Source organism: Trachemys scripta, chromosome 4 (assembly GCF_013100865.1).
Source record: "Trachemys scripta elegans isolate TJP31775 chromosome 4, CAS_Tse_1.0, whole genome shotgun sequence".
NCBI lineage: Eukaryota > Metazoa > Chordata > Testudines > Emydidae > Trachemys > Trachemys scripta.
This window is the reverse complement of record NC_048301.1, coordinates 102,024,228-102,052,050: the sequence shown is the minus strand read 5'-3', so window position 1 is coordinate 102,052,050 and position 27,823 is coordinate 102,024,228. Positions and strand designations below refer to the sequence as shown.

Below are 27,823 nucleotides of genomic sequence, written 5' to 3'. Positions count from 1 at the left end.
AATTAGATGCAGTGGAGAAAAACAGAACTGAGAAGGAAGGAGGGAATACAGGAGCAATGCTAATTCTGGCACCCCATATAATATTTTCAGAGATCTATTTAGATCAAAATTGAACTGCTAAAATGTTTGAAGCCACTTCCATTACATCAGTCCATCAGAAAAGATGATCAAACTCACAGGGAGACAGGTTAAAATCAGTACTTGTGTACCTGTATTAATACTTTTAGTTTTTTAAAAGGAAAATTTTAAAAATCCAATAAACTTTGCACCACATACTCTATAATGTTTAGACAGGAATGAGGCACCCTTTTCTTCAACATCGTTCTGTCTGGATTGGATTCACAATCCATTAAATGCCTTGGAACTTAAATAGTGGAAGGTGTCCTTCACAGGCGATGATTGACTAATGCATTGTGGGCCTGATCTTGAGCAGCACTGAGAACCTGCAACTCTCTTTGAAGTCAGTTGGGTCTGACCCAAAGGCACCCACAAAAGCACAAATGACAACTTTAGGTACTATAAATATTGGCATCCAGATAAATGTGGCTGAGAATAAATTACTTTTGGAATACGGAAGTTTTGCTTTTGGAATGTACAGAAAGCACGTCTTCCCAGCTTAAAACTGTGCTCTAGATTGGCATACCCTGTAATGCCTCATTTTTTCTTGTCAATCTTAAACAAAAATGGAAGCTCTACTACAGATTTCTGCTACTTCCCCTCCTTCTCCACAAAACAAAAAACCTACTATCCAAATAGGGATTTGTGCTTTAGCTAAAGGAATTTAAAATTTTTTTTAATAGCCACTTTCTCCTAAATAAGGCCCTTTGTAGTGCCACATATTGAGTATTTTGTGTTGCTCTAGAAATGTCAACTTGGAGCAGCTTCTACTCAGCACTTCACTTGTACTACAGAGTTAGACATCTAAATTATTTATGAGTGCATGTGAGATGTTTTACAGTCATTAAGTAATGATTAGACCCAATACGAGTTTTACACACATTGCATATTTAACCAGCTGATGGCTTTTGAAATCAAAGTAGGAGTTACCTACAATATTCCACAAACCTTAACTGATTGTAGTAATAACACAAGCCTAATTTGGCTACATATATTTTGTAGTATACATTGTAAAATTGCCTGCAGAGAGGTTTATCAGACTAACAAAGTTCAGAAATATTTTTTCACTGTTTGAGACTGGGATTGGGCTCTACATTTTTAAAATCAAATGTCTTCAAGAGACTTCATACCAAATGAGAGGTGGAGGAAAATATAATGTAAAAACAGGATTTAAACCAGAGCAGTCGTCTTTCTCGTGTGCTCTCTCTCTCTATATATATAATACACAACTTAATTTTTATATATAGGATTGGTGGAACTTGTTCCTGCTTCAGATACACTTAGGAAAATTCAAGTGGAATATGGAGTGACAGGATCTTTTAAAGACAAGCCACTTGCAGAATGGCTGCGAAAGTATAATCCTACAGAGGAGGAATATGAAAAGGTAATTTCCATAGTTTTCCTTTACAATGGTAAACATTTTAATTTACAGGAGAATACAACTCTTATTCTGATTCTGCCACTAAATAAGTTTTCTAACAATCTGTTTTAAGCTATTTGGGAAGTTGACTCTTCTGTACTGTATATATTTCAGAAAAGGAATCAAAATTGACTGTAGGATTGTAAAGGAGTCTTTTGGAAACAGCAGTTTAATGTTTCATTTCAGAAAGGTCTATGGAAATGCCTTCTAAATGTAGAAAAAATTTCACTCCAAAATTAAAAGTGGGGGGAAGCATGACATTCAGGGCTTGTCTACATGACAAAATTAAGTCTACTTAAGTCAACGAACAGCCACCGCAGTAATTGAAGCAGTGGTTCACGGCCACACTTGCTCTTTCAGTTGGCGGTGCACGTCCTCACCAGGTGTGCTTCTGCCAACTGATGTGGGGCATTGTGGGACACTGACAGTTGGATCCCAGCAATCCTGGGGCTCACAGCTGAGGCCCCACACCCCCAGCTCTGATGGTCCAAACTGTCAGACAGGTACGGGGTTCACAGCTGTGAGCCTGGTGCCTGGCTGGCAGGTCTGGCTGTAAGAGCCGAGGGTGTGGGGACGGCTTCAGCTGTCAGCCCAATTCAAGGCTGACAGACAACAGGCAATGTAAGTAACAGTGTCTACATGGACAATACATCGCCCTAACTATTTCAGCATAAGCCCTACGCCTTGCGTGGAGGTGGAGTTGTTGTGGTGGTGTAGCAGAGGACGTACATCAGTGGAATCCGCCTTGTAGTATGGACACTGACATAACTAGGTTGACGTAAGCTGCCTTAAGTTGATCTAACTCTATAGGGTAGAACAGGTCTCAGTTTTAATCTTGGGTTAGAAGATATGGCCCCTTCTCATGCTGTTTCTCCTTTGGATGCAACATTTCATCTCTACCAGGCAGGGGTATGCAGATTTGGTAAACAAATGTCTTTGGCCTTTGCTTGTGCTTTATCTCTGAACAGCCTTTTCTCTACCTTATCTGCCTTCTTGTCCCCAAAAACCTATCAAGTTGCCTTTCCCCTTAGCAGTACAGCATACAGAATTTTTCCTAAATGAATAGCTTCCCAAGTAGTCTGAGGGAAGTTTACTTAAGAACTGTCAGCTGCCCAGAGCCACATCCCTCTGGTAAAAAGTGAACTCTGAATGAACGATAAACTGAAGTGCATTTTTTCCCATTGGTAGATTCATTCTGATTTCATTACTTTTTGCTAATTTCAGGCTTCAGAAAACTTCATCTATTCTTGTGCAGGATGCTGCGTAGCCACCTACGTATTGGGAATCTGTGACCGTCACAATGATAACATAATGCTTCGAACCACGGGACATATGTTCCATATTGACTTTGGAAAGTTTTTGGGCCACGCACAGACGTTTGGTAGCTTTAAAAGGTATCTCCTGCAGTTTAGCATTTGAGAATGCAAGCAACTTCCCTTTTGCATTTTTCCTCACACAATTAAACATCTGAATTTTTATCACTGTCCTCAGTGTGAACTTAGTATTGTCTTCATAGAGCTCCTGTGTATGTGGGTCCTACTCATGGTGCACTTGTGCCTTCTGCGCAGAAATGCAGAAAGTTTTCTCTAGCAGTGTCCACTAGGGGTCGGACATGCTCTTCCATTTCCCCACACAAGACCATAAAGGGCGGGGTAACCAACTGTCAGTCCGTTCCTTCTGACTATCCTGGCAGAGAGTTGGAACTTCTGAGTATCTCTTTTTTACAGCTTTAAGATTGTAGTTTAGGAGAAAGTTAATTAGTTTTTGATATTTTCTTTTATTGCCTCTTGGCTTTAAAAAAAAAAAAAAAAAAAAAATTGTATTTTTATAGGTAGTTGGTAGCAATACTGGGTTTTGGCCATGATGTCTCAACCATGCTTACCGGATTTTAAATCTTGCCTGTTGCGTAGAAGAGTAATTCCACTTGAAGACAAACACACATGGGAAGAGGGAGAAGTGTTTGGAGGCTGCAGAGATGTGTGGGCTGCAGTTACTCCCTGGAAGGAGGGAGCAGTAAAACTGGCAGACCCAGAGAAAGAAGGGAGAACCAGAAAATTTGGAGAGGGCTCAGGGAAATGCAGCATGGTACGGGGTGGAACAGTTCTTGATTGCTGACTAGAGGATCCCGGAGCCAGAACCCAGAGTAGAGTGTGGGCCTGTGTTTCCTAACCAGCCACGGGGGAAGTGACACCAGCAGGGCAGTGCATAAGAAAACTGCCTCCCCAGAAAGGAAAACCATGATAGTGACCTAGTCAGAGGGCCAAGTCACAAAAAGAGGCTGCAGTTCCTGGAGTGAGAGGGGAGATGCTGCTGGAGGAGGGTGCAGCACCTGGCAGAGCTAATTCCTAGGATGGCCAAGAGGAGGCGCCAGCAGTGCGTTCACCTTGTGACAAGGACCTTCAGTTTTTTCCCCATCAGTCATCACTCCTAAAAGGTTTATATCTTCTGTTTCCACAAGTTAGAAAAATGCCACCTCCTTGGCATTTGAATTTAGTGTTTGTGGCTTTAATGCAATGTCTTTTTGAGTCTGTATCTTGTTTTATTTATCACTTATCCATGAAAGTTGAGTTTCTAATGGCTATTACTTCAGCCCCCAGAGTTAGCTAAATCCAAGCTCTCACGTCTACCCCCCATACGCTTTTTCATTAAGCTCTCGTCCCAAATTCATACCCAAGTTAATAGGGGATTTTCACATTAACCAGTATAGTCACTTACCAGTTTTCTATCCTAGGACTCTTGCTTCTCCTGCATAATCAAAACAAAACTTCACACTTTGGATGTCAGAAAGAGCCCCCTTGTATTATCTTAAACAAAACAAGACGGTTGAGGACGAAGCTTAGGTTATTTGTGGAATATGGTAAAAGGCTCAGGTCAGACCACTTTGCTTCAGCAGGTTTCCACTGATAGAAATATGTAGAGCAGCTCTGTGGTAATTGGTTCACACACTTAGTAGACATTACTCTTTAGAGAAGAGCTGTTCTCCAATCTTTGTTCAGATAACCTCGTAGCGCTCACCTCCAAATAATCAAACTGCTCACTAATTATAGTAAGTGAGATCCACGTGCTCAGGAGCTCAAAGATGAAAGAATGGTTACTTACCTTATAGTAACTGATGCTTCAAGATGTTCTGCGTACGTGGATCCCACGACCCACCCGCCATTCCTGCAGCTTAGTTTTATCATTGGGACTCTGGGCAGCAAAAGAAATTGAGTAGCAATTGGGGTCACCCCTCCCTATATGCTCTTAGGTGGGGGAGCAAGAGTGCACGTAAAGAATATGCATGACTCCTAGTGGACACTGCTAAAGAACTTTCTTAACTCCTGTGCAGAGGGCACAAGTGCACCAGGGGTGGGATCCACATGCGTAGACCATCTAGAAAAATCATTTACTGTAAGGTAAGTATCCGTTCTTTTAGGTTGAACTACCCAATTTCAAAAATCTATTTTGGATTCTCATTGTAGACTACTGTGCTTCTGAAAAGTCTCTACAATCTCCCCCTGGCCGTCAACTTTGGTAGTTACAAGTCTGCTTGAAGAACGCCAAGATGTGAAGGCTGCTCCTACATACTAGAGATGTTCTGTGTATTTAAAAACTAGATGCACAAGTGTAGCTTTAAAGTAGTTCTGTTCCAGCAATTGGAAGACCAAAATGTGCCAATTGGCACAACTGTCATCTGACATTTCATTTCTATACTTTCAGGAATATCACTTTTTCCTTAAGGATTTTATTTAAGTGAATTTCCTGGACCAAAAGAGCTTAGCACAAATCAATGAAAAACCTAATAAAGTTGTTATAAAAACCAAACATTTTGAAACCAGGATATTCTAAGATGAGGTTAGTGTAGCCTTTTTAAATGTTGAGATTGTTTGGGGGAATTCTAATTCTGACCCCAGCTACCATGTCATAGCTATGATCACCAAGGAATAGCTGTGTATAACATGACATAGCTTCTGTTTGCTGTTTTGGAGGGCATACAATTGTATATTGCACGATGGAGTACCCTAAGCATTATCAGGAGTTGAAAGAGGACCCAAGGGTTTTATCTGCTATAGACTTTGGAGCGTGCAAGAAGTAAATTGCACTATCTGGGTCACAGACCAATGCTGAATGAGAACATTTTCCTATAACGTATATGGAGGATGAGTTGAAACATCCATGTTTCTGACTGTCAGCAAGTGGATAAAGTGAAGAGGAACAGAATTCATGTTTGGATGGATGGATCATTCTTATGCGCTGGATAATATTCGGTATTCGTATGGGGGCCAGGTTGTCTCCTTAACATGCGGTGCCAGAGTGCACAAGTGCTGAGGATCTCTTAGACTAGAGTCCTTCCTCGGCACCATGTCACATACCGATGTCGGGGCACTACATACAGATGCACTCTGTGCCGGGTCCTGGTGGTCCGCAGCAGACTGGGGATGAAGAGCAGTTTCCATGAGCAACTGTTTGTTGGAAATCTCGCTCCTTTTCTGGGGTGGAAAGCCCTGCAAATCTTGTTTTGGTGCGCCTTCCCTAGACAATTCAGACACACGTCGTGGGGGTCGCTCGTTGGCATAGGCTTATTGCAGGTTCCACAGGGTTTAAAGCTCACGGCGTGTCCCGGAGCCCAAGGCGGGGGCTAGGGATTGGGGAAACCCTGCTCCCAAACCTTACTATATACACTATCTACTAACTATGCTATGGAAAGAACGCTAAGGGAAGCACTTGCTAGGCAAGCGATCGCAGTTCCAACGACCGTCACTGGCAGTAAGAAGGAACTGAGGAGACGTGGGGTCGGCAGGGTCTTGTATCCAGCGCCATGAAGGCGCCACTCTAGAGGGCGCCTGACGGGAACTGCTATGGGAAAACTTTCCAACAACTGTGTACGTGGTGCGCAGACACCTGATTGGAATTGACATGAACAGGCACTTGAAGAACTTAACTTTTAATTCCCTGGTGTTTGGATGTTTTCAAATATAATTGATTTACATTTACAACTTTAAGCTAGGTTAAAGTTGTTTTTTGGCTGGGAATTATTACTTTCTGATGTTACCTGATCACAGAGGAAAACTTTGTATTAATGAATTATTAAATATGATTTCTTTGGAAAGAATAATCTTCCCTTTAAAATCATGGCTGTAACATTATAATTAGCAAGAATGGATCATACCCTGTGAGTGAGACTGACGTGCTCCCTGCAAGTGCAGTGACTGATGAATGCATGTAGTTCAAGTTCTTGGAAAAATACTGTTTTAGAGTAGTAATTACATTTAGTAAATTGCAACTAAAAGTCCATGAAAATCCAAGAAACAGTTATTTTAATAAACTGTGTATTTTGCTTTTTTTAAACAGGGATCGGGCTCCTTTTGTGCTAACCTCAGATATGGCCTATGTCATTAATGGTGGTGAAAAACCTACTATTCGTTTTCAATTGTTTGTGGATCTCTGCTGCCAAGCTTACAATTTGATCAGGAAACATGCAAACCTCTTTCTTAACCTGCTTTCACTGGTAATAGTTTTTATTGCACATAATTTTCTTGTAGTTTAACTGTGGATTTTATTAAGTTCACTCCTAGGAAGTTATAGCTTCTGACAAATCCAGTCTATACAGAAAATCTAAATTGTTGGCATTTATACTTTAGAAGCACTTCTAAACATGTGCTGTTACGAGCCAGAAATTTGGTAGTGTTCCTGTGGAAATACTGAGGGTGGTGGGAGTAGTTGTTGGTTAATAGCAATAGTATTTAATGTAGTACACAATTCCCTAATCAAGTTTGGGGCCCTAGTGTTTTAATTATTTAAATGTAAAAATAGATTTGATATTCTTTCCCAGGTAAAAATAGTAACTTGTGTCTTCTATAGATGCTTTCTTCAGGGTTACCAGAACTTACTGGACTTCAAGACTTAAAATATGTCCAAGATGCTCTTCAGCCCCAAACTACGGATGCAGAAGCTACTATTTTCTTTACAAGGTACTAGATAAGTGACAAGTGAAACAGAACCAAAATATATAAACTCACTACTTTTTTCTATTAGAAGCTCTGCACTGTGGTACTAAAACACTGACACACTGTAATACTTACAGCTTATAAAAGTTCAGTAGTTTTGAAATTATCGTAATTATAAAATACTAATCTGTTATCTATCACTAATTGAGAGATGTACATAACTTCTTTTTCTCAAATGCTTAAATGTTGGGCTAAAATGTTGAGCCTGTTTTATTTAAAAAAAAAATCTAATAGTGAACATTCTAATACATAAAATGCTGGGAGTAGTGATAGCGTAACAGCTTTATTTAGCTGTCCATCAGACTTGCACATTCATGAGGAAATATTCCCTACATTGATTCCATAGCTAATATGACTCTTCTAAAGCTGTTTACAGTGGGAACCCTCTTGTTGTGAACAGCTCGCACTGGAACTGCAGTTTGCCATGTTTTGGAAACAGTTCAGAAATCTAATTATAAATATTTTCACTGTATCCAGTTTTCATTAAGTGAACTACTGGATCTCCTGCAGTATATGGTTCATTGATCATTTAACCTAAGTTAATGAAAAATATTATATGCATACAGCCTTGAGAAACCTCTGGATGACCTTTGTTGTTCAATCTTTAACTTTACCCAAAATTGGAGTATTGGATATCCTAGTACATGCAGAAATGTTGTCATGTCAATGGACCAGTGACCATTTTTTGTCAAAACATAATGTGTCCTTTTACCTCAGTGAGGATTTGATATATTTTAGAACTTGGAAGCTTAAGGTTCTAACAAAATTGGAATGTGTGCTCTGAATATGTAATTGTGCTCTAGCATTTGAAGTTATTTTCTCTTTTATAGGCTGATTGAATCCAGTTTGGGAAGTGTTGCCACAAAGTTTAATTTCTTCATTCACAACCTGGCTCAGCTGCGTTTTTCAGGCCTACCTTCCAATGATGAACCCATTCTCTCATTTTCTCCCAAAACCTATTCGCTTAGACAAGATGGTCGAATCAAGGAAGTGTCCGTGTTTACGTACCAAAAGAGGTACAACCCAGATAAACATTATGTAAGTGTATGGATTTTTTTCCAATTTGTAAATACTCACTGTGCTCGCTGCCACCTCCATACTTCCTCTCCACTGTTCACTTTAGTCACATGTTCTCTTCCTCCAAATAAATTCAACTCATCAGCAGAGAATTAGTGTATGCCCCAAAAGTAAAAAAGCAAAACATAGCTATTCCTAAATGGCTTGATTCCATTGTTTCTCTCAGCCGCATATTTATCTATCAAGAATGGGAACAGAACATTATAGTGTACATAATTAATTTTAGTGTAGAATACATTACAGGCTTACTATAATTCTTCCTAAATCAAACATTTATAAGAATTATAAGGAAATTAAGAGTTAAGATTAAATGTGGTTTTTAAAAAAAAAAAAAGACACGATAAGGTATGGAGAAAATACAGTTAGTGTACCCAAACAACCCTGTAGTAACACTATGCAATAACAATATGATTAAGGTTGTGGACTGAGATTAAATTGTTTTTAAAGACTCACTAGATTTTTTTTTTCCGCATGGTGTCACTACAGTTATGGTTATTGCAATGCCCTAACTGCATTTCCATACCTTTAATGTGTTTAACTCTGAATTTCTAGTGTATAATAAAATATATAACAAACCATCGTGTTCCTCTTGGAATGTAGCTGCTCTGCCAGTCTGTTCAGAATCTTTCACTTGGGGTTTTGAGAACCAGAACACAGACTCTAGAGGCAGCAAACATTGGAATCTGCCATCCCAAAATTGGGGGACTCAAGCCACAGATCTTGATCATGTTGGACAGGCTATGATTTCAAGAACCCCATGATCTTTGAAAAAGCAGGCTTGTATTTTCAACTTTAAATGGAACATAGTACAACTATGCAAATCTGAAACCAGAATTGTCCAATTTCCAAAGTTAGTGTTGTATTTCTGATCCACTGTATAGTGCTCTAGTCTAGAATACTGGTCTCAGGCTGTTGTCCTAATTAAAATTTCCTCTAAACTGTTGTTCTAAAGTAAGAGAATGAATTACCATATATACTTGTTCATTAGCCCGTTCATTTATAAGCCGACCCCCCAAAATGGATAAGTAAAAATAGCAAAAACTGTATGACCTTTTCATATGCCGACCCTATATTTCAGGGATTGCAAGACTTTGGCTGCGGCCCGTCAGGGTAAGCTGCTGGGGGATGGGGATGTTTTGTTTACCTGGAGAGTCTGCAGGCATGGAGCCCCTCAGCTCCCTGTGGCTGCGGTTCGCTGTTCCCAGCCAATGGGAGCTGCGGGAAGTGGCAGCTCCCATTGGCTGGGAACGGTGAACCGCGGCCACAGGGAGCTGAGGGGCTCCATGTCTGCAGACGCTCCAGGTAAACAAAACAACAATATATTAGATATTCAATTAAATGATTCCATAGAGTTTAAAATCATTAAATTTCGGTGTAGACTCGTTTATAAGCCGACCCCCGTTCTTTGATGCATCACTTTTTTACCAAAAATATTCAGCTCATGAACGAGTATATACGGTAGATACCAACTGAAAACCAAGTATATATCATACATATCTTTCATCTAGTTCAAATGATGTGAATAATTCTGTAAGTCCGGGGCAGATGCACCAGCTGGGAAAGGTAAAATAAAGCCCAGACAACAGTTTGGTGCAAGACTCTCTTTCCTCAGGTCTGGCTTTATCCTCACAAAAGGATTCAAATCAAGCAAAACAATTAAATGCTTGGTCCCAGCCACCAGAGGCCTTTCTAGATTACAGCAAGCTAGGAGGGGAGAGGGCACAACCTTCCCCCAGGATAGTTTTTTCCTGCTAATGCCTAGGTCTCTTGCCAGGTCCCCATGGAGTGGCTTCCTTCAGGGTCTGACCTAAACCCTCATCTTTCCCAGATTGAGCCTGGAGAATTTCTTTATATAGTTTCCAGCAGCCAGTCATGTAATGCATAGGTGACCCCGCTCCATCATGTCTGGAGATGACAACTCCAGCTGTCCCTCTGTTTTTAAGGGGGCTAGATCACTAATGTATACTGGCCACACCTTGTGTTTAGAAGTCATGATATACTTAACTCATGTGCTACAAATGAAGTCACTGAACTTAAATTTTGATCCAGCTAACCAATGCAGGGTATCCAGCGGCAGCTCCTGAGACCCACAGCGCTCCAGTACTGCAAATATATAAAGATCCTCCAACATGCCAGATACAAAAGCCAGCTGCCATAAGCAATCTTCAAGTAGCTACATACGATTAGTGCTGAAATCAAAAGGAATAGGGATAAACTTATTGGGAAAGGGCCTTTCAGTTGCAATAAACTTCCTTAATTTACACTAAAGGCTGATTAATTGAAACTAGAAGAAAAAGTGAGAAGATTAGATTATTTCATCAACCTTGCATCACTTTGACACATGTGGTCTAGATAAACTATAATACTTCATAATATACTAATGGAGTCACTGTAATACATCTTACTACTATTAAAACTTCAAAAAGTATGGTGAAACTTCCGGGAGTCTTAGTGAGAATTATAAAGTTGCTGGATGAGTGAGGGTCTCTGGTATTCCTTGATCTAATCAGGTAAACTTTGGAGTTCTTACTCTTAATTTACTAAACTTTAACCAAATTTCTAAACTGCAAACCCTTGACACTATGAACATCTTCCTATTGACAATTTAAAATTCTTTTTGTTTTTCCTGTCCTTTCTGCCCAAGCATGAGAACTTTCTTAACCTTTAAGATGACCTGCTGTCATCTTTGTTGCCCTGCACAGCACCCTCTCTTAAGCAATAACCATCCTATGGCTTAGTGACCAGTACCACACATAATGTTATGAATGGATTTATGTAGATTTGTATATTGAATTCTACATGTTGTGTATACTATCCTTTTAATAAAATCTAATATCTGGTTTTCCTTTAACTGCTTCTCCCCACTAGTCTCATGGGTTCATTGATTTTTTTTTTTTTTTTTTTTTTTCCCCCCCCCTCCCCACCCCTATCCCCCTGTGGAACATACTCTCTAGCTTGCTTTATTGCCACATAGTGATTAAACTGTATTTGTAGAGCCCAGTGTGGATACAAAATTTGTATCCACGTCCAAACTGCATACATGGTCTGTGGATATCAGCAGATTTGCAGGGCTCTATGAAGTTGCAGTCTGCCAGCCATATTACATTTTTTTTAAAAAATGTTGAATCATTGAGAATCTGAGGTGTTCGTTATTTACGGTCTCCAGGTTTAGTATTTTCGCTCCTAGAAATTATGTTCTGCTTATACATTTCAAAAGTATTTTAACTCTTTGATTCACAGAGCTCCTAAACTAGTGTCCTAGTCTAAATCCTATCAATATAACCAATTATCAGCATTCATGATAATTGAACTTTGCAGACCAGATATTTTGCCCAACTGATGAAAGGCTAAACTCACAACTCTATTAAAACTAGCTTCGTGTTTTTATCCATACAAACCCAAGTCCTGGTGTGGGATCTGAACCCAGAACCTCCAGGTTTAGAAGGGTAGAGTAACAGTGCCAGTTTGGCTCAGTAATTTTCTTCATCTGTATGTACTAATACATAGATCTACATTACAGGATGAACGAATTTAATGTCCTTTATGAAGACAATAGGGGTGGGTGTGTGTGTGTGTACGTACTTGCTCTCGCTCGCCACAATTAGTCTTGGAATACAAATATTGCACAGAAAAATCTATTTGGGTGGAAAAACAGCTGCTGTTAATTAATGTCTTTAAGTATTCTTTTTTTATTGGCAGATCTATGTGGTGAGAGTCTTGAGAGAGGGACAAGTTGAACCAACGTTTGTCTTCCGGACATTTGATGAGTTCCAGGAACTTCACAACAAACTCGGTATTCTCTTTCCTCTTTGGAAGTTACCAGGGTATGTTCCTAATTAACTAAGACACCTCCTGTCCTTTATATAGACAAAGGAATTTTATATTAAATTTTCTTTCATGGAGTTTTTTCCAGTGTTGGCATAAGTGTTAAAAGGGGAAGTTCTCACCCTTTACTCTGCTATTGGGCTCACATCCAGAAATATAGCTAATCATAGATGACAGAAAAACTAGCCACTGTCTCTCTTTGAAGAGGGGAGGTGTTTCTTTGCTTAGTAAGACATCAAGTTGCTGTACTTGGTTTTCCTAAGTTCAGATCATTCAGATCTACAAAGCATTTCTTATTTTAAGACTTATCTTTAGTTCCCTTTTGAAAGCATTTCAGAGCTGCTTACATTTGGGTCACAACAATTTCCACGATACCCTGATAAAATTATAATGAAAATTTGGCAAGTGGCCTTTTTGTAAGGGATGTACCTTTTGCCATCCCTATAAAAATCCACTCGAATTTGACTAAGATCTAAACCTTTGAATAATCAGTTTGCATATGTTCAGTAGAAACTTCTTATATTTTAGCAGCTAAATTCCCCAAAGACTTTGTCCACATTGAGCATGCTTCAGCCCATAACTGATGAGTACTTTCTCTGCAATTGCTGCTGTGGGCTGTACCAGGGCTGGATCTGAGACCAGGGACCTGTCTTTTCTGTGCTCTGTGATGCCCCTGCTGGGCCAAGGTAGCATGGAGGAAGAAGCTACCTGATTCAGACAAGAGCTGCACCTGTGGGTGGTAGACTGGGATAAAGTCTCCCTATCTCTGCTGTCAGAAAAGATCTGTGAAACCCACTGAGCAAGTGTCCCATCCCGCTATGGTGCTAGTCCACATGCAGGATGATAACCTATCAATCAACCTGCTGTCAATCACTCCATTAGCTCAAGTGGTAGAAGTTTGTGCGATGGCTCTCAAGATTCCAACCCTGCTGAGGACCCATGTGTGTCGATATGGAACTTCTGTCTTTAGTTAGCTTTTTTTAAAAACCTAGGTTTCTCTCACACGTGCGCGTGCACACACCCATGTTAAGGTTGCAAAGTTAAGCATTCAGAAGTTAGGCAGTGCTAGAATTAAGGGTGGCCAGGCAACCTTAATTCGGTTTGTGTATAAGCATTATGATGTAGTCATTGGTTACATGACCATATGCGTTTTTTTTTTCTTCTCACAGGACCCCAGCCTCATTCAGTGCACAGGCTGGACCTGCTCTGGGATGAAGGGGGTTATGTGGTGAAGGAGGTTGTTGTGTGTCAGACCCCTGCTTCATAAGGTGGTAGGTGTGTGTAGTGAATGAGGCTGGAGAGGGCAGGAAGACAAAGGATGGTCTGATTAAGGCAGTTGAATGCTGCCCTTGAGATTTGTATTCTATCCCTCATTCTGTCAGAGTTCCTTTGATGCTGGGCAAGTCACTTAACACAGATAGTGTGTTCAGTTTTTTTTCTGGGTGCTTGACTTTAGACCCAGGGGTCTAATTTGCAGAAGGGCTGGACAGCTGCACCTGAAGTCAGTGGAAGCTATGCTTTAAACATATAAGGTTCTCTGAACTACATTGAACAATCAGAAAACAAAATAGTAAGTAGCTGCTTATTAATTGTGCATTGACTAAGGCAAGGGTCTCGAGGAAGGTATGTCATGTACTTAGACTGCATCACAACGCATATACACAAAGGAGTTGAATTCAATTTGCACCTTGACTCTGACACTTACGAGCATGTGGCTTTGCAACCTTAATGCTGTTTGAATGTATTTTTTGTGTGTAATGTTGAATATAGCAAATGTAATGGTGTGCTCATAAAGCAAATACACTACTGTGCTTTGTCTCAAGTCATCGCCAAGAATGCATATCACCAGTTCAGGATTTAAGTTGTACTTAAATCTTCACTTAAGTCAGTAAAATTAGCAACAAAATACATCTTGTCATTCTCTTGCAGCTTTCCTAATAAGATGGTTCTGGGAAGAACGCATATAAAGGATGTAGCAGCCAAAAGAAAAGTAGAGCTGAACAGCTACATACAGAGTTTGATGAACAGTTCAGCAGAGGTGGCAGAGGTGACTGCTCAAAGCATTTAAATACAATTAGTTCTCACATTTTAGTACATTTTAAGCTAACATGTAACTTTTTCCCCAAATGCAGTGTGATCTTGTTTATACTTTTTTTCACCCTCTACTTCGTGATGAGAAAGCTGAAGGAATAGATGGAATAGCTAAGCCTGCAGGTAGGCACACAAGTTATTTGGGGGTAAATTGAATGACTGCAATATAACACGAAAAACTTGAAAGTACTGCACAGTATAAAATCCATCTTTTGATTCCTCAGTTTAATCATTTTCCCCTCATGAAAAAATAATCAGTCTTCATATCAAATTCAAGCCTCCTTTACTTTGAAAATGTCTTTCAAGGTAAATCCTACACCATATGGTTACAGATCAATCAAAATAAAAATTGCACATAACTGAATTTCTTGCTTATTTTTAATGCTTTTATTAATCAGATCAAATAAATACTCCAATTCTCTCACTCTAATCCTCCATGTTGATTCCTGTTAGAATATCTATTCTTTCTGGGTACCCAGACCTTGCCAATTTTGGAGGTAAAAAGTTCCTGACTCACTGATTTAAAAACTGAAAAAAGGACATGAACTTGGCATAAGTCTTACATTTGTCAGTTTTCAGTACACTTAATTAACTTAGTACAGTGGTACTGATGGACAATTGTGTGACGGATAATAACATGTGTCCATATTTTTAGATGCAAGTCCATCAAGTCCTACCTCAGGCAAAGTGGGAGGAGAAGTAAAGTTGTCTATCTCGTATAGAAATAGCACTCTGTTTATCATGGTGATGCACATTAAAGACCTGGTGAGTGAAGAAAGTGAACCAAAAATTCACAAACTTGTATTATGTGAATGACTGATATAGAATGCTGTGGGATCTTGGTGTGTATGTGAGACAGAATGGAAGTATCTTCTTAAAACACATTTGTCTTCAGTTAGTCTGATTATGAGCAGTTGCTCATATGTTAGGTAATTGGGGTGAACATAGACTCTAATGCATTTCTTTGGAGGAAAAGATATTCAAATGGAATACATTAAAATAGAATGAAGGCTAGTTGTTCTGCTCTGTATTTACAGGTTACTGAAGATGGTGCAGATCCAAATCCTTATGTAAAAACATACTTACTTCCAGATATAAACAAAACATCTAAACGCAAAACCAAAATCACACGAAAAACAAGGAACCCAACATTCAATGAAATGGTAAGAAAAATCAGTTACCTGGTAAAGATTCCATAATATTTTCTTTCATAAATACATGCTGGTGACTACAATTTATTTGAAATTCTGGTAAATTGCTGTCAAACACATCTCAGTAAATTGCTTTGCCCCTCTGAAAGCTCTGTACCTTTATAAATGTGCACACTCCTGTTCCAGATTTTTTCCCTCCCTTTCTTACCCCATAATCCAAAATAGATTGTAACTCTGGAAGGGGGAAAAAATCTTAGACAAATATTGATTGGCATATTCTAATTAGGATTCACAAAATGCATTGGCCATAATCCGCATCACTTGCTCTCTGGTTGCTCTGAACTGATTGGATTTAGCAATCATTTCACTTACCCAGCATCTTCCATCCGAGCTCCTCAGGATACTTTAAACAAAGTTAAACAACACCCCTCTAACAGACAAACATCCCCTTTTTACAAAGGATAATTGAGATGCAGACTTGCCCAGGGTTACACAGCAAGTTGGTGGTAGACCCAGGAGAACAACCCAGGAGCCCATCCTTTGCTTTAACCACCAGCAGTCCTTATAACTTATTCTGGACATCTAACAAATAAAATGTCTTGGCTTTCATTGGCTGTGTTTTTTTTCATAGCTTGTGTACAGTGGATACAGTAAGGAGACTTTGAAGCAGAGGGAACTTCAGCTAAGTGTGCTCAGTGCAGAATCGTTGCGTGAGAACTTCTTTCTGGGTGGAGTTATGCTGTCCCTAAAGGATTTCAACTTGAGGAAGGAGACTGTTAACTGGTATCAGCTGACTGCAGTGCCATATCTGTGAACTCCTACAGTAGAAAATCACAAAAGTGAACCAGTTCTGCACACTTGTGTTTGGTGCATTTTTCCTACTTGAAAATAACTTGGACATTTTAAAATGAGACTCTGCGTTTCAACACATGTTGGACCAACCCCTCACCAAGCTGAAACCACAGGATTTCTAGAAACCACCTGTTTTAGGCTTATGTGATAATATCCAAGCATTAATGTAAATTTAATTTTTGTAATCCTAGTACTTGTGGGTAACTAAAGTTTTAAACCATCCCTGGAATCTTCAGGTAGTTTATTCTGGCTTTACTGTATCAGTTCAACCACATTTAATCACTTGCCCTGTGGATATAGTATAAGTAATCTTTTCTGTTACCTGTTACATTATATATGGCAAGGTGCTGTAGAATGCCAGAGGAAAGATGTGGGGGGTTTCTGATGATATATCCGCTATTCACCATTCATTGGTGCAGCAATGATCAGTAAAATATCAGTGGTTGCACAGACTGTCAGAAATGAAATTGGACAGAACAGCTGGAAAAATTGTTACATTCGAATCTTGCGATTAAATGCATCTGAAACATTTATCAGAATGAGTGCCATAATGGAAGTTGTAAATAATGGTGCCTTACCTTATAATTCAAATGCTTCTTGTACCTCATTTCTGAAATTTAAAAATAGTTACCTGTTAGCCAGGTTTAACAAACTCTTATCCAGCTCTTTAAAAGAGGCAGATGCATGACACCACCTACTGAATCTTTTCTTTGGGAAACTTATTCAGTTTCCTAGACAGAGTTTGAGTTTTATACCAGCTATCTGAGTAAGATTAGTCAGTTCATTTTAAGTGAAGTCCTCTGTGCAAGTCACTGATGATTTGCAAACTTTGAATGAAGACTGGTTGTTTGTGGTGCCATGTGAGTGTGTGGTCTTCCAGCATTATAAAACGGTTCTTTAAAATTTCAAGGACCTCCGTAGTGCAGTCTGCAAATGCATTCGCGATTCATAGTTGAACCCAAGTCCCTACATCGGGTCACAAATGATATTACACATAAGAAAATACTTTACCCCACAACTTCACATAATTGATTCTCCCTACTTGAAAATCACAGGACACCAAGAGCACATATGTTGCAGGTCAGAAATGATTTGCATTGGCAGATATACTTGGCTCATAATAGAATTATCAGTCCCTCACCTCTTGTAAAAATAACTCTATTGATAAATTTTATTCCCTTATGTGATACAACAATATTTAAATTCAGAGGGTGCAAATACAATTTACTGTCTCATGCATGTGATTAGTTACTCCACTGGGTCTGGCTGCACTACATGTATAGGTTTCTTATTCACCTATCAGTTTTATGGTGACCACAGTCTGTTCTCTTCGGACAAAACTGTATGAAGACTGTAAAATCACACACTATAATTTTTAGCACTATTTTAGAAACACTTTTCAATGAAGGCTGACCGTGATAGACTATAGTACTGACTGTCACTAGCAAGGAACTTAAAGTAAAATATGCAATGATGAAGACACAGCACAGGAAAGTCACAATCTATTTTATTTGCCCAGCAATAAAATGCTTTTTAGATTCCCCCCCTCCTCTTCCGTCCCCCCAAGTACAATGACCAATCATCTTTCCAACCCAGAAGAGCAAAGTACAATTGAAAAGTACACTTAAATCTTCTTTTGGTGCCTAAAACATTCATGGTCCAATTTCTTAGGAATTATTACAATAAAAATCTAAGAATGTCTTTCTGAATGTTAAACTGGGTTGTTACTAATAGGAGTTAATTAAAATAAAATCCGAAATCCCAGTTTTATTAGCTATTGTGTGCATAATTTTTCCTTCAGTATATAGCATGTAAATAGTAACATACAGTAAATATAACTAGATTTTATTTCCTGCTCACTTGATGCTTTTGAGACTTATTCCATTCCATCATCAAAACCACAAGTCACGTAGACACAGGAAAGTAGACTACTGTTTTTGTGAAACGTTCCATTGTTAAATAAATTGAAAGCAATACATACTGCCTTTTTGCAGTGTTATTACAGCACAGTGTCTTACAGCACAAAATATAAGTAGAAACTTGATGCTTTTTTATAAATTTGATTTTGCGACTGACAGTTGTCTGGACTTCAGTTAGAAAATATGTAGTACTGTATGATTGTTAGCATTTGTCCTGACTTCTGGTTAACAGTGTTCTTCATAGCTCAACTGATTTCTGTGCCTTTCCCTCCCTCACAAAATTCACATTGGCTCAAGCTTTTTAGGATCATGTTTTTATTTTTTGTCTGTAAAATCTAGTCTTGGGTCCTCAGCAAAATACTAGAGGAACAGCACTGAATTTGCATCTCTTTGCACTATTCTTGAGGGGTTAGAAAAAAATCAGTGGTCAAGACTTTTGAGAAACTTTCTTTTCTTATTAAAGGATAAACAAAAATAAGCACGATAAAGGAACATACTAAAATTGGGATGAAATTTGTCAGAACACTCATTTGATGTTTTAAAATGAATATAGTCTCAACAGCTTTTTATACCTTGTTTGATCTAGTAAAAAGATTACATTTTATGCAACATATGTGGCCTGCAGCCAGAAATAGAATTGTCTCTAAGGAGCATATGTTTTGATATTTGAAAATAACAGCTTGCTCTACGAACAGTTACCACCTCATTTTCTCTACTAAATAACCTAACCTAGGACTTTGCACTGATATTTTTATTACTGCCTTTTTATGATCTACAGGTACCTATATGTAGAAGCATGTGTGATCTTTGATTAAAAAGTTCATTTCTCTATTTTTAAAAATAAGGTTGTGTAGACATCTCAATATCTTGCCTTAAAGTGACTGCTCTTTCTAGGATTCTAATATGGTGATTTTTTTTTCAAATTAAATAAATCTTATTTCTGGTATTTGCAGGATATGCATGTTACATAGAGGGGAAAAATGTTTGGGCAATGTTGCACCATTCTCATAATCCACAGGAAATTAATTTCCTTGTATGCTATTTACTCACATACTGTGATTAAAATAGTGTAAATATTTCATAGATGGTATTGGTAAAACTCATTGGGAGCAAATATGGTAGTTTGCCTCACATTATCTATACATCTGTAAGAACCAAATATTTCAATTATACTGATAACTAATAAAGATGCACAATATTGCCATCAAAACCCTACCTGTAATGAATGGGTTAAATGTGACTCCATAACTGTTTTAAGATTACATTAAACACTATTCTGGAATAAAAAAAACTTGTGCTGTCTCTTTTCCCTCCCTTCTCCACTCAAACAGAAACCTCTGAAGCCAAACTCTACCCTAAGATGTGTGCAACTTTATTTGAAAGCCAAAAGGAAAAGTCTACATGTGTCAAGATACAACTTGGCCTTAAGTATTCAAAATACCTAGTGCTGTATTGTGCACGCTTGACTATAAAGCTAAAAAACAGCAGATTATTTTTTTTGTATGTCAGTATTAAATTAACCCTAATAGTGAGCATTGTAAACATCCTAGTTGAAACTTTCAGTGCAGGGGATTTAGCCGGTATCTTCCATGGTTAGGGGTTTGTTTGTGTCATGGAAGTCCAGATTCTGTGACTTTTGTGGGGGCCAGTGTGGCTGACCCCAGGGCTGCCCAAGCAGCTGGCTTTGGGGCCAGCTGCTTAGGTGGCCTCGGGGACAGCCAGACCTGCTGCTGCTGGAGTCGCCCCACACCAACCACTGCTTGGGCAGCCCTAGGAAACTAGCCCTGGGGACTGCCTGAGCAGCAGCTGGTGCGGCCACTTCCCTGGGGCAGTGGTCGGTCATTGGTCTCCTCCCTTTCCGCTCCTTTCCCCGCCCCCCTCCAGGCAGCTAGTGCTGCAGCAGCAACCTCTGTATTTCTAGTGTGTCATGGACAGGTCACAGGCCCGTGAATTTTTGTGCATTGCCCATGACCTGTCCTATAAATACCCATGACTAAATCGTAGCCTAACTTATGGTTCACTTAAGCCTATTCTATCAAATTCGGGGTTAGGGTTCCTCTTCTCACCGGGAAACCTCAGCATGGTGATAATCCCACCAAATTATATTTGTGTGCATGTAAAATGCAAAACACTTATTTCTACAGATGGGCAGTGGGGAAGGGCTGGAATCATCCTTAGAAACCTTAAGGAAGGGAGAGTATAGAAGAAAAATAAAGTGGTCAATAAAAATAAATTAGCCCTCTCCTGAACTTTGGGAAACCTAAACTCTGTACATAGAGCTATGAAAGTCTTAGTTAATGCACTGGCAATCAGCAGCAAAAACCAAAAGCTACTATTTCCAATTATTACTATATCTCATGAAATCAATAAATACTACTTAATTCACTCAGGAATTAATCCTTCCATTTCTTAGGTATGCATGTATGATTCTGACTTAGTATATTTCTTCTTCCTTCAACCTGATACTTTTTTTTTTAAAAAAGGGCAACTAAGCTTAACCTCTAGGAAGAGTTTTTAAACCTGTATCAAACAATCAACTCAGGTCAATGGAAAGTGGTTAATTATAATTTGTCCTTACTGGGTTAGAAGTCCAGTAACACTCAGTGAATAATGGATAAAGTAATATTACTTGTATTCAAAAGACTTTCCTCTGAAGCCTTCAACTTTTTTAGTATTTTCCTCCTTCCAGAATCACATTTGCACCAACTTTTTTCTAAAAGAATCGTAGTGGTTAAAGTGGTAGGATTAAACAACTTTCAAGACTGATTCTGGCCTGCATATGTATACCTGCCTTTGGAAATTTCCACCACATGCGTCTAATGAAGTAGGTATTCACCCACAAAAGCTTTGCTCCAATAGGTCTGTTAGTCTATAAAGTGCCACAGGACTCTTTATTGCTTTTTACAGATGGGAGTAACAGGGATAGGATAGTGGTGCAGATGCAGCTGTCTGTGCTTGTCTCAACTACCAATACCTAACAGCACTGCAGCCTGGTGAACATGATGCACAGATGTTCTGAGCAAAACACCTGCTGGATGCTACAAGAGTAAGTTGTGCATGGCCCATCTGGTGCTGGGGTTGACAGAAAGGGGTTTCTTCCCCTGGCAGGAGCTGAGTGCACTGTATAAACTGCAGCACTCAGTGTCCTGACTTGCAAGGAAAAATGAACCATCTCACATAGTCTAATCTTTTGCATATGAAACTTACAAATTATTGGAAATGGCAAGATTAAAGAATTTAATCAATACCTGTGGAAATGTCACCAGGAGAAAATAGCCACTTTAGAACATTGAGCATTAACCAGACTAGGAAACTGCAATACTTTTCTAGGGTACTAGATTAATGGTAAGGAATATATTGCTTGGCAGGCTAGGACAATTGGCAGTGCTGCTTATTCCTAGGAAGAAAAATATTTTTCACTCCCTGTGCCTACTCTGACCACAGAGGCTACTTATGCAGATGGCCTCATGCTTGCTGTCACCTTCTTCCCTGGCTGTTTACACAACTGTTGCATCTTGCCAGAGTTGTAGAGACGAGTGCCCTGGGGCCTAGTCTGGATTTGGTGAGAAGTGTGACATGAGCAGGTGTGGGCGCAGGCCCCGTCTGCTTCTGACACAGGCTAAGGTGCTGTGGGCACCCAGGCTTTTACTTTCCCAATTTAACAGGGGTTAGAGACCGTGTGCCTTGTTTTGAGGACTGGAGTCTCGGTTAGTGCTGGGGGGGCACACAGTGCCTCTTTGAGTCTGAGCCTCGAGTGGGGCTGTTGCTGCGCAGGCTCCCACCATAAGCACGGCCAGCGCGGGTCAGACGAAAGGCCTGTCCCGCCCAGGGTCCTGTCATCCACCAGTGGCTGGCATCAGCTGCTTTAGAGGCAATGAGCAGCCGAGAGCTGCTCGAGGGGATCCAGCCCTCCCCCAGCTCCTGCCAGCGGGCCAGGCCCACCCGAGCACGAGGTTGTATCTGACCAGCTGGACCCAACCTCCACGAGTGTCGCTGATGCTTTTGTAAACCCGGTTACAGTTTTGGCCTTCACGAGCCCCCTGGCCCCGCGCTCCGCGCCCGCGTTGCGTGGAGAACTTCCCGGGGTTTGCTTTACGCCTGCTGCCTGCTACCGGCGCTGGGGAGGGTCAATTAGAAGCGGTTCGCTGGCGCCCAGGCCGCTCCCCCGTCAGGAGTCCCGCTCCGGCAGCTGTTCCCGCCCCCTTCCCCGGGCCAGCCGCGGCGGGAGCTAGCGGGGCTGGGACCCTCCCCCCGGGCCTGTCTGTGCCGGGGGAGCCGCAGTGCAGGCTGGGATTTCTCGCCCGGCCCCAGCGCCAGCTGGGAAGGCGCCTCCTGCCGCAGTGCATGCTGGGAGCCATGGTCCTCCCTCGGAACGGGTGAGGAGAGCGCCTCTCTGATTGGCCGGCGCGCGGACAGGGCGGAGTTACGCGTTGACGTCTCTTCTGGCGGAAGGGGTGAGCCACGGCCCCCGCCTCTCTCTGGTCTTTCTTTCGCTGCCCGGCGCCATCATGGGTCGCATGCACGCTCCGGGGTAAGCGGCGGCGGCGCCGGTCTGTTCCCGGGGCCCCGCGCGGGGGCCGCGCCTAGCGAAGCGGGAGCGGCCGGAGTGTCCCGGACCCGCGCCGCGCAGAAGACGGGCCTGGCCGGGGGGGCAGAGTGAGGCCGGGGCGTCCGGCATGGCCCTGCGCGGGCCTGAGTCCCGCTTTCGAGCCCCGCTGGCGCGAGGGGCACGTGTCGGGTTCGGCCTCGGACCGCGGGGCTCTGCGGCAGCGCTGGGCCCTGCATCCCGCTCGCAGCCGAGGGCAGCGCTGGTATTTGGGTGCTGGCACCACCCGCCCCGCAGGCTGCCCCTGCCCGGCTGCAGGGATAAACCCAGCCCCCCCCCCCCCCCCGAGTGTCGCTTGTTTACCCCCCCCCCCAAGTTTCATAGTGGCGCTTGTTAAAGACCTCGTCCTAGCCCAGAGCAGCGAGGCCGGTGGCTGTGGGGAGCGCCGAGCAGTTAATGGGGTGTCCACGCTGGTGGGGGTTGATAGATACATTGCCCCAAAGGAGGGGGAAAGGGCAGTGCGGGAAAGTAGGGCAGATACACTGAGTGGCTCGGCAGTAGTGACCGTGTAAGTTACAGTCCCGGGGGTTGCCACATGTATGTGCCGCCCTGAGGTCTAAAATGTAAAGATTTTTTTTCCTTTAATTTTTCCACTCAGTATCGCATGCCTCTCTTTTCAACAGGAAGGGCCTGTCCCAGTCAGCCTTGCCCTATAGGCGCAGTGTGCCCACAGTAAGTAAACATTTTGGTTGTTTGTCATATTACTTTCACCTCTTGACCATTGGTTTGACTTGACTCAGGTGTACAGTGTTAAAGGATCTGATTTTCTCACACACGCTTCCAGTTTGGTGGATGCAGCATTATGCCCCCAGTGAAAACAAAGCACAGCTTGTAGTGCGTAGATATTTAGTTACATGAGTTGCATGTGCTGACAGATAGTTTGGTGTCTAAATCTTACGAATTTGGCTTTTCAATAGAAAACTAGGTCCTAGTGGCTACCCCATTTCCTTGGAAAGAGTTTGTGGTCTCTGCAGTTTATGGGACAGTTCTGTATCTTTTCAGTTACTTTCACAAAACTTCTGTAGGCAGTATCAAAGACAAGGGATTGACTATACTTGGAGAATATGTGGCTTCCTAAAGACATGTCTGCACATGGACACAGGAAACTTTAACTGAAGGTGTAAATGTAAAGCACACTAACCACTTATGCAAATGCCTTTGTCCAGATGTAGTGGCCTTACACAATTAAGCTAAAGTGAAGTAAGTGAATTAAGCTAAAGTGAACTAAGGCCACTTTACTTCGGAAAGAGAGCATTCTCACAGGAGTTTAATGTGTTCTACAGTCATAACTTGAAGTAACTGAAGATAACTTTCCTGAACATCCTCTAAGAATGACCTTAGCTATGACTAGAGCACTGAGGTGAACCCTGCAGTGCTGCTACCAGAGTAGTCTTTCCTCAAGAAAATCTTAAAAGGATGACCATTAGAAATGTTAGTCATTTAACTTAATATATTTTTATTAAAAATAGTTTTCCTTTGCAAGTTACCCTTTTAAGTTAAAGAACTACATAAACATTAACCTACTAGGCAGAAATTGTTGTCCCATGCACAAATTAAACTAAAAATATGGAGTAACTTTTCTCTATCTTAATTTCTAGTGATAGATAATTGAGTAATAGATAAGGCAAACTGGCTGTTTTTAGGTTTGAGATCCTCTAAGGCTCCAGTTAAATTTCAGTAATGCTAAATTCACTTTATAGATTTGCATTACTTTTTAGTACGTGATTGTTTTGTTTGACAAATCAGACAGTAAAACCAGGTAACTACTGGAGACCATATTTGAAGATCCAATTGGAGAGGAAGGTCCTTGGTGTTACAAATCTGAGTCCATTTAGTTCCTTTTAGGTTTTCTTATCAGATTGTTGTGGAACTTTAGTTCTCCACGTTTTGTCAGCTAGTGTTCTGTTCACTAAGGCAATCTTTTACTTCAAACCACGAAATGCCTTTTAACAATTCACTCACCAGAACTGGTTTTTTATATGTCACAATGTACAACATGATCATGGTAGTTGCACTGTTGCTATGGGCTCAGTGATAACTCCCTGGTGATATAATTTCTTTACTGTTATGCTGTAGTGCCAGTCTAAGTTTTGTTGTGCTCTTGGGCACCACAAAGCAGTCTACCTCCAGCCTCTAGAGGAGATTGTAGAGTAATCATGTATATGCTTCTGATGATTAGCACTGACTGTTCCATGCATGCCACATGCTATTAGTGAAAAATGCTAAGAATATCCCCTTTATGGTGCACATAAATATTTAATAGACTATTATTGCATTTCAAAACTATTAGCGGTGTAGTTTCTCCTATGCAATCTATACTTATTCATCACTGTGGCTCTTTACAACAATTTTTTTTCTAGTGGTTAAAACTAACTTCTGATGATGTAAAAGAACAGATCTACAAACTGGCTAAGAAAGGTCTGACTCCCTCACAGATTGGTAAGTTTTCTGAACTCTTATAAAGAATGGATTTTAAACAGCAAATCTGGGTTTAATTCTCACTTTCGCTAAAACTTCTTGGTGACACTGTACATCTTAATGTGAAACCTTAATGTCTGTCTGCTTTGATTTTCTTCTCGACCTCTCCCCCCCCTCCCCCTTGTACAATATGGGAGGTCTGGGGAGCTAGGTTAATTTAATTGTTTGTAAAGTGCTTTGTGGTCCAGCAGTTGCATTGCTCTGGTAAGATGTAGGTCTCACTGTGATGATTGTTTTCCAACCATTCGCAGTTTCCACCAGAAAGGTTTTCCTTAATGTTGGCTAAACCTTCCTTGGATGTCTGAGTGAGCCTTTAGAATTAGTAGCACTTGTTGGCATGTTTTTTCTGGTATAAAGTATGTAACTTTTAATTTCAGGTGTAATCTTAAGGGACTCTCATGGTGTCGCCCAAGTTCGTTTTGTCACTGGCAACAAAATTTTAAGGATCCTTAAGTCCAAGGGACTTGCCCCAGACCTTCCAGAGGATCTGTACCACTTGATCAAGAAAGCTGTTGCTGTTCGTAAACATCTTGAGAGAAACAGAAAGGTAAGCTTTCATTGGCCAAGGTCTGAGAGTGGCAAAAGTGTTTTTAAAAAAAGGAGTGGGGGTTTACCAAGGTAAAGTACCTTAAAAACTTACGCTAAATCTGGAAGAGTCTTTGAACTAATTTTACACTTTGCGATAATCAGTTGGATTATAAAGATTTATTTGCTTTTTCTTAATTTGTTTTTTGAAATATATAAATAGCAACTCTGTTGTGGCTTTACTTATTTTATTAGAGTAATTGAATTTTGAAAATGAACCTTGTGATACTGTTCTGAAATTGCTATACATATTTGAATTAATATTATATACAGTTATACAAAGTGCAGATCAGTTTTTGATACTTAGTGTAGAGTTTGTTTTCTAATCTTTACATGACTAGTAACTTTGCAGCCTGAGCAGAGATTTTCAGTATGCTTCAGGAAATGTTGGCCATTACTTCATCTGAGTAAATGTAAAGGGCACAGCTGATAAAGCTAAAACTTTTATAAAACAATACAAACAATTTTGGACTTGCCTGTCTTGTTAGCACAAATGCTTATCTTATACTTAAGTCTGCATGAACTTGATGGGTCAAAGAGCAGGATTGAACTCAAAAGTGGGGATAGTGGCCCTTTACAATAGCTGTGGGTAATACTGAAATACTTCCCCTTTCACGAAAGCTTGTCTTAAGTGTAAGTATATGTCTTTGGATGTTATAATGTGAATTTCTTGATTTGATTGTATCTTTCTTTCCTTTTTAAGGATAAAGATGCCAAATTTCGTCTGATTCTGATTGAGAGCAGAATTCACAGGCTGGCTCGCTATTACAAGACCAAGAGAGTACTGCCACCCAACTGGAAGTAGTAAGTGTTTGTCTGTTCTCTTGTCGGTTCCAACCTGGAAGTCCCACAGGCCTAGTTGACAGTGGAGTTGAATCCCCCACCCCCATTCTAGGCAGGACTCTGACAGATAACAAACTTAGCTAGGTTAGAAAATCCAGTAAATTTGTAGGCTGCTATAGTGACCAGCATCAGCTAGATTAATTTATTATACAGTATCATTCATAAACAGCTATCTCATCTACCTTATTTCAAATATATATTTTTAATCTAAAATTGCCTTTCTCTATAGTTCCCACATTACTTCCATTGCTCAGGTCAGACAGCTCACTATGATGATTGATTTTTTTTTCAACCATTTGCAGTTTCCACTAGAAAGGTTTTCCTTAGTGTTGGCTTAACCTTCCTTGGATGTCTGAGTGAGCTCCTGTAATTCTGGAAAGCCTAAAATCAGCTGGTTAGACTGTTAAAAATTACTGCTATTGTAGCTGTTCTTTGCTCCAGTCAAATATAACAAAGCTGATTTGAAGCAACAGTTTGTTGTTTTGGCAACTAACTTATCTGAGAAGTTGCCACTGCACTGGCAATATCCAAAATGAGAGGGAAATAATTTTCTTTTCTTTATTTTTTCAGCGAGTCATCCACTGCCTCTGCTCTGGTCGCATAAGAGTTCACTCTTCTTTTTACTGAAAGAATAAAGTCACATTAAAGACCTGTGTTGTCTTCTAAATTCTGTGTGGAAGTTTCAATAAATAAGTTTTGGGAAGCTGGTGTAAATTATATCTAATATTACAGAAGGGTGCTCGTTAAAAAATGGAGGTATGTGTAGTATACTGGATCATATTTGGACGGATGTGAAGTGAACTGGATCATACCAGCTTGAACGTATTTTATGTGGTTCTCATTGAAGCCTGTGCCCGATCTGTGAAGCTAGT

The 27,823-nt window shown here is 40.5% G+C and overlaps 2 protein-coding genes and 2 non-coding genes across 7 annotated transcripts in view; all 4 read left to right on the top strand.

The window, feature by feature from the left end:
* The window catches only part of PIK3C2A (phosphatidylinositol-4-phosphate 3-kinase catalytic subunit type 2 alpha), an 88,555-nt gene extending 70,986 nt beyond the window's left edge, over positions 1-17,569 (top strand). For 3 of the 4 annotated variants that reach the window (XM_034770169.1, XM_034770171.1, XM_034770170.1), the window contains exons 23-33: positions 1,365-1,501; positions 2,762-2,931; positions 6,869-7,025; positions 7,379-7,488; positions 8,355-8,562; positions 12,301-12,425; positions 14,356-14,473; positions 14,559-14,640; positions 15,173-15,282; positions 15,555-15,680; positions 16,300-17,569. In XM_034770169.1, the coding sequence (XP_034626060.1) occupies positions 1,365-1,501; positions 2,762-2,931; positions 6,869-7,025; positions 7,379-7,488; positions 8,355-8,562; positions 12,301-12,425; positions 14,356-14,473; positions 14,559-14,640; positions 15,173-15,282; positions 15,555-15,680; positions 16,300-16,482 (1,526 nt within the window). In that variant the 3' untranslated portion in view covers positions 16,483-17,569. Of the gene's footprint in view, positions 1-1,364; positions 1,502-2,761; positions 2,932-6,868; positions 7,026-7,378; positions 7,489-8,354; positions 8,563-12,300; positions 12,426-14,355; positions 14,641-15,172; positions 15,283-15,554; positions 15,681-16,299 lie in introns of those variants that run through there. The other variant, XM_034770172.1, reaches the window with a different exon arrangement.
* Positions 17,570-22,862: 5,293 nt separating this feature from the next.
* Positions 22,863-27,618, top strand: RPS13 (ribosomal protein S13). Its single transcript, XM_034770173.1, has 6 exons — positions 22,863-22,970; positions 23,669-23,717; positions 25,406-25,484; positions 25,901-26,070; positions 26,812-26,912; positions 27,522-27,618. The coding sequence occupies exons 1-6, from the start codon at positions 22,948-22,950 to the stop codon at positions 27,553-27,555; spliced, it is 456 nt and encodes a 151-aa protein (XP_034626064.1). The 5' UTR covers positions 22,863-22,947; the 3' UTR covers positions 27,556-27,618.
* Positions 25,742-25,832, top strand: LOC117877498. The gene has a single exon (XR_004645724.1). It is a non-coding gene; the product is annotated as a small nucleolar RNA SNORD14 (small nucleolar RNA).
* LOC117877499 lies at positions 27,216-27,311 on the top strand. The gene has a single exon (XR_004645725.1). It is a non-coding gene; the product is annotated as a small nucleolar RNA SNORD14 (small nucleolar RNA).
* Positions 27,619-27,823: the final 205 nt, after the last annotated feature.

What these genes read in the sequence shown, in the direction of transcription:
- RPS13 (XM_034770173.1), top strand. Translation starts at nt 22,948, where the DNA reads ATGGGTCGCATGCACGCTCCGGG. An exon ending in TCTGACTCCCTCACAGATTG is followed by an intron (nt 25,485 to 25,900) that starts GTAAGTTTTCTG and finishes TTTTAATTTCAG; the next exon opens with GTGTAATCTTAAGGGACTCT. An exon ending in CTGCCACCCAACTGGAAGTA is followed by an intron (nt 26,913 to 27,521) that starts GTAAGTGTTTGT and finishes TTATTTTTTCAG; the next exon opens with CGAGTCATCCACTGCCTCTG.